The sequence below is a fragment of the Haliotis asinina genome, chromosome 8, assembly GCF_037392515.1.
Source record: "Haliotis asinina isolate JCU_RB_2024 chromosome 8, JCU_Hal_asi_v2, whole genome shotgun sequence".
Classification (NCBI taxonomy): Eukaryota; Metazoa; Mollusca; class Gastropoda; order Lepetellida; family Haliotidae; genus Haliotis; species Haliotis asinina.
Window position 1 is genome coordinate 10,840,183 of NC_090287.1, and position 10,806 is coordinate 10,850,988.

At 39.2% G+C, this 10,806-nt stretch overlaps 1 protein-coding gene across 1 annotated transcript; it reads right to left on the minus strand.

The window, feature by feature from the left end:
* Window positions 1-1,231: 1,231 nt before the first annotated feature.
* Window positions 1,232-9,167, minus strand: LOC137294876 (lysosomal proton-coupled steroid conjugate and bile acid symporter SLC46A3-like). The gene is made up of 7 exons (XM_067826020.1): window positions 9,070-9,167; window positions 6,964-7,833; window positions 6,613-6,846; window positions 6,363-6,446; window positions 5,512-5,668; window positions 5,184-5,272; window positions 1,232-4,236 (listed from the first exon to the last, which is right to left on the minus strand). The coding sequence occupies exons 2-7, from the start codon at window positions 7,817-7,819 to the stop codon at window positions 4,205-4,207; spliced, it is 1,452 nt and encodes a 483-aa protein (XP_067682121.1). The 5' UTR covers window positions 7,820-7,833; window positions 9,070-9,167; the 3' UTR covers window positions 1,232-4,204.
* Between the last annotated feature and the right edge of the window lie 1,639 nt (window positions 9,168-10,806).

Here is a 10,806-nt window from a genome sequence, read left to right on the forward strand (position 1 = left end):
TTCCACAACAGCGGCAGCCATACACAGTTCTGATTTTGACGCCATCTTGTTGACAGCAGAAACACAGCAATAACGGCTGCTGTTGTGTTGGCAAACCTTTTGTATAGACGTGTGAATTTTTACCTTTTATATCATTGAAACTAGATGGAATAACTGCTCTTAAACAGACGCTATAAAATCGTTTGAAATGGCTTGTACGTTTCCAGTTTTGAAGAGTGTCGTATTGTCGGTTCATATTGTTCAACGACTTTCCAAAATATTAAGTTACAGAATCTTATTTTCTGTTTACACTAACATGTTTGGTTACCATCCCGCTTGCCACATATGGAAGGTAGACAATGGCTCCCTTCATAAAAAAAATGATTTTATTAAGTTGCTTTGTAAGATATTCGTAAAGAGCGCCCCAAGATAAGAAATAATGTTCGGCAAGAAGGGGTGCGAGAGTCGATTTAATGTCACGTGGTAATAATTCATTCGAGTATTTTATTTTACTATTGCAATCTAAATATGTAATTAGTTATATATAGGAGCTTCCCTTAGGGCTGGCAGTTAGCATTATTGAGAGAAATGCAATATTATTGTTCAGAGAAGTGTGTGAGGTATAGTGCCTTTAAGACCGGTCAGCGTTCAGGTCGATCACGAGTCCTAAGGAAGATGCAGCCCTTCATCAAACTTTATCCGTTCATGTCTAATCACATGTCCTCCACAACAGACCCGTGCGAAATCGATAATTAATACAGGAATGTCCGGGGTGATAAATACGTACAGCCCAAAGCAGCACGGCAAGTCTTGTGTCAAACTCGACTGTCAATGTCGAATGGAGTGACACGTTTGCGACACTGAACCGCAGTAAGGCAGTTTATATTCTGAATTATAAGTTATGCTATGGCTTTGGCTGTTTCGGTCCTTTTGAGTTTGGCGTTGCGTAAATTAATGATGAATACAGGTTCTTTTATCAGTGCACTTTGTATATAATTGATATGACTTCTGTATTTCTATGTGCTTATATATAACACTTCAGTTTCAGGCTTCGGTTATTGCTTCGAGGTAAATTTGACAGTGATTTGTTTTGTTGCGTGAAGGTTGGACCACATGTAGGGTGTGCTCTGAAAATGACGTGCAGCGATTCTGTCACGATGCACCCACTATTTGCAATCATATTGTGTCAGGGCTGTATGCTTCTCTCCTTCCACAAGCAAATTTAAAAACACTTTAAGTCCGAATCTTTAAATCTCTGCTCTTGATTAGTTTTATTGATCAAAACGTGATCTTTAGTACGCTGAATTGACGACCTTTATTGAATATTGAAGTCACCCATAAATGTGATTTTTTTCAATATGATACTTTACAAAATATGAATTCAGTAGGATCAGTTCTCGTGTATATGTTTGTCTTACTGAAACGCAAGTTACGAGAAAAATGAAAGAAACGAAAGTTACGAGGAATATGAAATCTTCAAAAAGTAAGCGTTCATGTTTATGTCTTCTAGATAAAACTGGACACAAAAATCATAGTTTCTCTCTCTCTAACAAATCTCTTTCTCTCTTATCAATATGATGTAGAAATGTATCATTAAGACTGAATTATTGCGTTAGCACACAGTTTCATCTGATTTCCTTTGAATTCATTCCGGTAAAACTATTTTCTTGAACAACGGAAATAACATGAATATTCCATTCCTTTGTTAATCATACATTATTTGTATTTGCAAAATATACAGGGTGATATATAGCACGGAAATATTGTCCTAAACTGGCTATCTTATTTCATTTAGTTTCCCTGATCACTACCAAGTTCCCAGCATCGTTTTGAAAGAGTTCCTCATAGCAGAGTTATATTCACATATCATTTGTCTTACACCCTCCATTATGAAGACCTGTGAAGGTCCTGGTTAGAATATTGGCCTTCGGTAACCCAAGCTTATCGTAAGAGGCGAATAACAAGATTGGCTGGTCAAGCTTCGGGTTTGCACATGTCATCGGTCCCCAACTGCGCAGATCGATGCTCATGCTTTTGATCACTGGATTGTCTGGTCCATACTGGATTATTTATAGACCGCCACCATACTGCTGGAATATTGTTGTTGGTCTAGCGTTTGATTAGGAGAAGGTTTGCGGAATATTGTTTCATTCAAATTGACATTGGACGAACAAACTGTGTATTGTAGTTTTAAGACCAATACCATAAAACGCAGTCATTTACCTTTGCATTTAAACTAATGTGATAAAATATAGCCCTAATGTCAATGGTCATGTCCACAAAGTGCTCTGGACTAAATGTTCCAAAAGCACAAATTTCCAACTTCCGACACCTTCCCAGATTACTGGCGGTGATCAAATACGTTAACAATTGCAATGCGTACATCATAAAACAGAACAGATTTGGGTCTGCAAATTTGTTTATAATGACAAAAATAGTATTTTCAGCATTACTAGTTCATTCATATATAATGCGGTCAAGAAAGATGAAATGGGTGAATATCTTTGATAGTGACTTAAAATTTTATATCGCAACGACAATATTACAGCACTACAACAAGGTAATTAATTTGAAATATCTGTCAACAAAGGACAGTAGAACTAACTAGTCTATCACGGATATATATGTACAACTAGTAATGAAATCTAAAATACTTTAACTATAGAAGAAGATACAATATGAAAAGGTGCTATAGATCGCTAATATCTTTGTGCCACAAATGTAATATCACAGTGGATGGTGGAGCTGTTACATGTATTGAATAGTATAATGCTATACTTAACAGAGGTATAACATCTGCCTTGCACATTGAAGGGCGTAACAGGGATAAGTATGTAAGTGAAATTTACAAGTGTCACCAGTTTACCGAAACATTTATCATCAATACTGATTTGCTCCTATTTCAGGGAACTGAAGATGTTTTTCATACGTTTTAACAGAGGGGAAATAGATTTGCTTCTAAGAACAAAAGCTCCATCCAATGCAAGGTCACCACGTCAATGTGATCATGTTAAAGGAAGCATCACAGAAGTGTTGCATATGTTAAACAAGACTATTACATACATACAAAATTACAAGGACACACGAGCAAATACATTTGGAAGAATGTTTCACAAAAATACGCTTATAATTATTGAGAAACAGTTGTGCGGAAAGTATATGAATGAAAGTAGTCCAGGTCAAAATAATTTATCACGCTGTTAGAAAAAGTAAACTTGTAATTAGAAAATGGATAAATAAGATTCAAAATAATAATAATTAATGCTCTGCACATGTACTCATGTATGGATTTGGAGGGATCCGACATATTTGCTACGACAAACAAAAGAGGGAGAAGTATTGTTTATAAAATAAAATAAAGGACACCGACGCAGTGTGTCCATGTTCCGAATTGTCTACAAAAAAGCATACGTTTCTGTCCTTCATGAATGGATTCTGAAATCTCTTCATTGTATTGATCTCCCTGAGCGACTAACTGATTTAATCATGTCTTTAATGAGTTGCTGGTCGACTCAACTTGAGATGTACTCGCAAGAGCAGGTGCAGACATCGGAATCTATTAAGTCAATAACATTTATCTATATTATTGAATTTCTGTCCCTTTTGACAGCAAAGGTGATTGGATAGATTCACGAAAGGCATGCTAAATATGCGGACCTCGCCTTTAACGCTGTCTTCAGACTCCCCACTGTTCTCGGTGCTCTTGGTTTGGTACCCCGTGATCTCTTTGCGCAGATTAGGAGAGTGCCCGTGTTCTCTACCGAGAGCACAACCCTTCTGACACTCTGGCTACTGCAGAAGGCTGCAGTATTGGGGAGTCTGCACATTCTCCGAAAAATTCTTGGGGGTTCGACAAGGCAGCGTTTCTGGGAGAACTCCCATTCGCTATCTGGGCTGCGTGTAGAGGGGGCAAGGACCCTGAGCTGATGTTGGACCTTAGCAGACTGACTGTGCCAGGATCACCCGAACCCTCTCTGTTACATATTTATATTCATGTGTAAACCATAATAGTCTCATAAACATGTATATATGTATGCTCAAGGAACACAGAAAATGAAAGTAACTAAGCTATGAAATTTTGTTGTGTCTCCTTTATCCAGTGTGTTTAAACTAGAACTAGAGGTAGGGTATTATGCATTTCTCGAACTTATTAATATGATCTGTTTGAACTATTTGGATTAGGCAAAACATCTACAGCTACTGGAGTTGTGCCAAGTGACTTTGTTTACAAGTGAGTCGTCTCCACCTGAATGTCCCCTGAAACAAAAGAAAAACACACACAGATTTGTATACAGTCATTTTTCTTTGTTATGTCTTCATAAATACATGGCTCATGTATTTCTCTCGAAATAAATATGTAACTGTCAAGTTGGTTTGCGCGTAATCTGCTCCACCAGTGATGGGTTTGTATGGTAGCCTAGTGTTTAAAGTGTTCGCTCGTCACACCGACGATCCGGGTTCTATTCCCTGCATGGACACAGTGTGAAGTACCTTTCTTGTGTTCCCGTCCTGAAATTGCTGGAATATTGCTATATTCACCCACTCCACCACTGATAACATTGCCATATACTGAGCTTTGTGCACAACATATTCACAAGGAAGATACAACTACACTAGCATCGTTCTTAGAAATTGTTTGAGTTGTCACCGGCAAATAGTGATGACACCCTGTGCCTGTAAGGCAGTTTGTTGTTTACTTTGTTCTAAATCGGTTAAAAACATGTATGCACATTGTGGTCACGGTATATTTGTCATCCAGTATATAAGTGATATTTTGATGGTGTCATTTATGTACAACAAAAAATATTTTCTTCGTATATGATAATCGCCCCTTAGAGATCTGATAGACTCAGAGATACACCATTTAGTTGCAATGCAGCTGAAATGCAGTGTGTCAGAAATGTTCCGTTTCAGAGTCGGAATTAACACAGGATAAATCCTCAATCCGGCCATTAGCATTCAGAGGTAATATTTAAGTGCCTGATCAATAATCTTTTGGATCCATTACCAGTCAAATGTTATACTACGTAATGCCAACTGGCACTAAATTGTCTGGAACAGTGTCAGTAGTGTCGCAGTCTCAGTCTCAAGATCTAGCTACTGATACAATTAACAAGTGATGAGACCGAGTGACAGCTGACAGTGTGGACGAGACCTAAAATCATATATAATTGAGGTCTTTTCGTAAACCCCACGAGACATACCTTTGCTAATGTCGCCCGTGTTCCCAGTCACATTTTTTGTAATCATACTATCATCCAGCACCAGTCTTTTCAGAACAAAATGAAGCCACCTGCAATTCAATTACAGACGGAAGATAAACGTTCAAATTATCTACGATCTTTTAAATGCATGGCACAATATACTTATGATTTTTCTTGGGAATAGTTTCGATATTCTTCCTAAAGGTACATAGCTAGCATGAACATTGTAAGATATTTACAATCAATAAACGACGCATTAAGAAATATACTATTTTAAGGGATTTTTCTGCTATTCTTCATTGGCTCTAAAGGCTCTATTACCACTTACAGCATGATCAATGTAGCAACGAGACACAGACCAGCAGCCATTATGAAGCTGAAGCCAGGGAAGAAATCAAGGGTTGCTGGGTAAAGAGCATTGAAAATCACGGATGCCATCAACCCACCAAGGCTGTCAACTGCAGCCGAGAGTCCAAACATGCGCCCTGTAAACAGGTTAAGAACACAATGAAAGGTTCCATGTTTATATACTTATGCTGTTTGAAGCATTTTCTGTGTTGTTCAAGTACAGTAAACGTTCTGATTTGATTTTCATGTTTACACACCAAATGCGCCCAGAGTAGTCTTCATCTTACCTGAAACAGCTTTTCCATTTAACCATTCATCGTAAGACTGTTAAACAACACTAGCGAGATCAAAGCTTTACTTTAGTTAGTCATAGATCAGGTATGATCACTTTTTGTCAGTGATCGTGTACATAATGTTCAAATCTCTTTTATCCGGTACGTCAATCGAGATCGACTTTCTGTCGTTAGTGTTTTTTTAAATGCTGCATTCATTGTGATCCAAGCAGTGATCATTCCATCTTTACAGCATCACGCCGGTCCCGGGGTAGAATAGGCCTTCAGCAACCCATGCTTGCCATAAAAGGCGACTCAGCTTGTCGTGAGAGGCGACTAACGGGATCGGGTGGTCAGGCTCGCTGACTTGGTTGACACATGTCATCGGTTCCCAATTGCGCAGATCGATGCTCATGTTGTTGATCACTGGATTGTCTGGTCCAGACTCGATTATTTACAGACCGCCGCCATATCGCTGTAATATTGTTGAGTGCGGCGTAACACTAAACTCACTCACTCACTCACTCACTCACAGCATCACGCCTGTCCTTAGCCCTACCATGTTCATCCTGACTGACCATACTGGACATGATTGACCGAAGCACAGCCAGTGGGAAGCCTTGAAACATGGAAATCACTGACACTGAAATAAATGTGACATACACTTGATGAGCGTGCTAAGACTTTCAATAAACATATTAGTTAAACCATATTCAACTATCTGTTTGGTGATTTTAATCATATACCTTTGTAAATGTGACCAAAGAAGGAGGAATGGCATGAGTACATTTCAAGTAGTTGTCATTTACCTAGAAAGACCTGCCATGTCCACTTGCTGAGTCCCAACACCACCAGACCGAGGACTTTGGATGTCAAGCCCCAGAGTGATAAAGTCGTGTTCCTCAGCTTCCTACACAGAGGCAGAACTGTGAACATCATTAAACTACGGAGGAAGTTCTCCAGACCCTGATAGTAACCCAAAGTTGTCTGTGACCAACTGAGTGGGGCTCGCCTTGTGAAGAGAAGGAGGATGTCTCCTTCACCTGTAACCCGTCAAATGGTGACCCGTCTTTAACTGTGGACACCGTGCATAGTGTTATTCTTCCTCGTACATTCGACTAGTTTAAACGATAACGGCTAAGAAATATAATTGTACTCACTCACTGTTCCGATAACAAGCAGGTTGAAGACAACGAGCAGTAGGAAGATATATAGAGTTCTCTTCTCTTCTCTCTTCTTCATCATACAACGACCAGACTCCTTAAGAGATCCAAGAAACCAATACTCGCAGAAACTTTCACCCTCGAGCCGACTTGTTGTGGTGGCCGTTAGGTTCTCTAAACGTATGATAGCATATACCAGTCCTAGGAAAGAACACCCGGCTGTGAAAGCAAAGACGAATGTGAAACTCGTATTGTCCAACATCACTCCCGATATGAAGACACCAAATGTTCCAGCTAAAAAGTTCACAGCCTCTATGAATCCCAATCGAGTAGTTCTATTGGCGGGATCGGCGACATGGGTCACGTAGCTGTACACAGCCATTAACTGGCCCGAAAACCCCCCAGACAGACCATTTACTACACCAGCAATCATCACATACTCAACTTTACTTGAAGGGTATATAGACATAAGCAAGCACACAAGGGAAGACAACGTTGCTCCCACACTGGGTAGAATAGCTGGTAGTTTCCGACCCACTTTGTCACCGAAGGATCCGAGAATAAAAACAACAATCAAACACGACGGAACTCGATCAACAATATTTTTCTTTAAGATCCAGTAGGACGTCTCAGACTGGACAAAATCCTCTTCTGTTTTGTGGTCCTCTTGGAACGTCTTGTTGCGCAGGCTGTCGCAGAGAGTTTCGTTGTATTTGTCAAGGCAGACTTTGTTATACACAAAGGCTTGGAAGGTTGGCATGAACAGAAAAAGTGCCAACATATAACAAAACAAACCGGGTTCGACTGTTATGAGATTAAAACTGAACTTCCACCGGCAGCATCTAGCAGCCATATTTTGGACAAAACCTGAAACCAGAAATGTAATTTCGATTTCATTTGAAAAGGTGGGTCAAAACAACACAGTATGTCCTCTCCAGAACACATTAAGAACAATTGCACAATATATTGGTTTTTTTTTAGAGAATATTTAATAGAATGATGCATTCTTGAATGGATACGCATTGCGTTTATACATTGAAATCATGTATCGAACTTAAAATTTCCCCAATAGGAGACACGAGTTAAAGCCTTTATAGCAGAAACGTTATATTTGATGATGATTTTTCATTTTAGTGTCCGATGTTGAGTTCCCAAAATAACGGTGGTTGGTGGAATTAGGATAAGCAAAGGGTCACCGTGGAAGTGATTTACTGTTTTGTGCATCCCTTTTACCAGATTCCTGTACTCTCAATGCTGGCGTTGTATAGAAGCGAAGTCAAAAGTTCCTTTATGTCAGCCGGACTGTCAAAGATGTGAACAGATATACCGCCAGCTTGTATAACATTTCATGACGAGGTTCCTGTCTGAAGGCTGTCATTTAATTGTCATTGTGGCAGTCACTTGGTCCTTTTTCCAGAGAGCAGTACGTATAAAGACACCATAGATTTATCCTTTGATGCAATCGCTGGTTTTATACATCGATCGTAACACTGTGGCGTGTGATGCTAAATGCGATGGCTGTATGTTAGGCCTCAGATGTTTATGATTTTCATCAATCATTTATTACAGTGATGGAAAAAGAGGTGGTAAAGGTTTGTTTATCACGCATGTTTTCCATAATGTGTGCATGTGTGTATCAGCCCTTTACGATACAAGTAACCTACTGCATGGCCTCCCTTGTGACAGACACATCCATGCCAAAGAAGACCTAAACACTATCTTCACTCCTTAACTAAATACCGGTCCCAGGATGGGATCCACATCTTGTTGGAGCAGCTCCGCTTTGTCTGCAAACACGTGTGGTGTATAGATGTTAAGTCGTATATTCACACGCAATACCTTCATGTGTGACGTGTTTAGCTTTTTTTGTACACACACGTGCAATGTGCTGAGCACAATCTCCGCTTGTCCACTTTCCACTCTAGATACGACAATCCGTGTTCGATTAGCTCCGCCTGTCACGAGCTGCTACTCTGATCATGTCATTTACTGGAAGGGCTTCATTTAACATGTAGCTTACCTCATTCCGACAACTGTCGGGGTGGAGAAATAAATTGGAGAAACAATTAGACACATACACTGATTAAGCATACGTGTACTTACCTCGAATAATGTAAATGTCCAGCAAAAGGTAAATATCTAGCGAGTCATTCTGTCAACCTGTCAGAATGAAATGATCAAGGATGACTAGCTCCTGATATGAAAGATATAAATATCCTCTCGTGGCTCAGTACCTCGCTTCCGAATCGCTATCTGTTATATATACAGTGAGGTAATACAGTTGTTAAAACATACCAGCCTGTCGAGATCTGGGCTAAAATTTATCTCCAGCAAACCCATTACACAGCGTGACGGTAAACAATAGTCATTCCTGGTATAGATCGTTTGGCTCAAACTCGGAATTCCAAAACTTGAAAACTAATAAAAGTGTTATATTCAGTGGAAAGCTGATTATAATCAAAACACCACTCCAACTCTGAATGTTTTCCCCTACAATTAACAATCTGTTATTTGTTTATCAACTGTTTAACGATCCATCATTAAAATATTGACACATATTACTATTTGTTACGGGAGAGAAGTGCAAAGAAAGGGACAGCTAGATGTTTGAGAAGCACATGCACAAGTGCCAACAAAGTTTATATGTTCGTTTGCCTGTGCTGTGCAATCTCCATTTTTTTTCTCTCGCACACCTAGCTCCGTGCGTGTATGTGTCCTGATACCTATATGATGCTCATGGCTTTCTGGTCCAGACTTGATGATTTACAGAATATAAGCATTAAGCTCGAATATTACCTACGGTTCAAACCCAACAAGCAAAACAAATCCACCTCAGTCACTTGATACATCATGAAGACTACAACCTTAGGTTGGTAATCTGACGATTGAGTAACATGGCCAAACCCAGCGACATGTCACTATCTCATGCAACTCATATCGCGTGTGTATAAATAGTTGGTTTGTGTACGCAAGTGTATATACTATTGATAATTTTGCTTTGGGTGCACAGTTGTTCATTTCCCATGCCGATTATGATTCTGAGAGGCCGAATGTAACTTCACGCTTCTATCACAAATGAGTTTGTAGGTAACCTAATGCTTTTCATCGATTTGTTTGTTCAGTTTATTGTGGAATACAGCGGTTAACTCCTGCACGTTTCTTTGCTGGTTATCCACCATGGTCTTTTCATTGTTAAACTTTTAGCTTCAACCTTGGAATCGACACTAAAGACAATCACATCTTCAGAAGAGATGCTCTTTTCAAAATCAAAGAGTCTATAATCAAGATAATCTGTTCGGTCAAGAGGATTACACTCATGCATCAGAGATCTGTATATTTATCATGGTGACGCTAGAGGGAGACATTATGAAAGAATTAAGAATATTCAGTGAAACGATGTCGTAACCATTGATATTTTATATCTTAAATGAGATAAATAATTAAATAATATGGTAACACTAAGATGTGACTGTGTTTTGCCTCAGTTCTAAAGGTCACCTGAGCGTCCTTCTGTTCCTCATGCGATTTAAAGGTTCATTCGTGATACTTAGTACATATTTCAATGATTAATAAGGACCATGGAAGAGACATAAAAAATACGATGAATAGCATGTTAAATGATACTCTGTACATATTTAATATTTAAATATTTTTTTATAAATACATGGCTGTCGCCCTTCCTCTGGGATTAGGGTTCTTGTATTTACACCCACACCCATTGTTGCAAATGTCCACCCTTTATCGCACGAAGGCAAGAGTATAACTGATTGAAATTATATGTTATTAATTCAGTCCGTGTTTCATAACTGAAACGCACTGACAACACACTGACACGTTTCC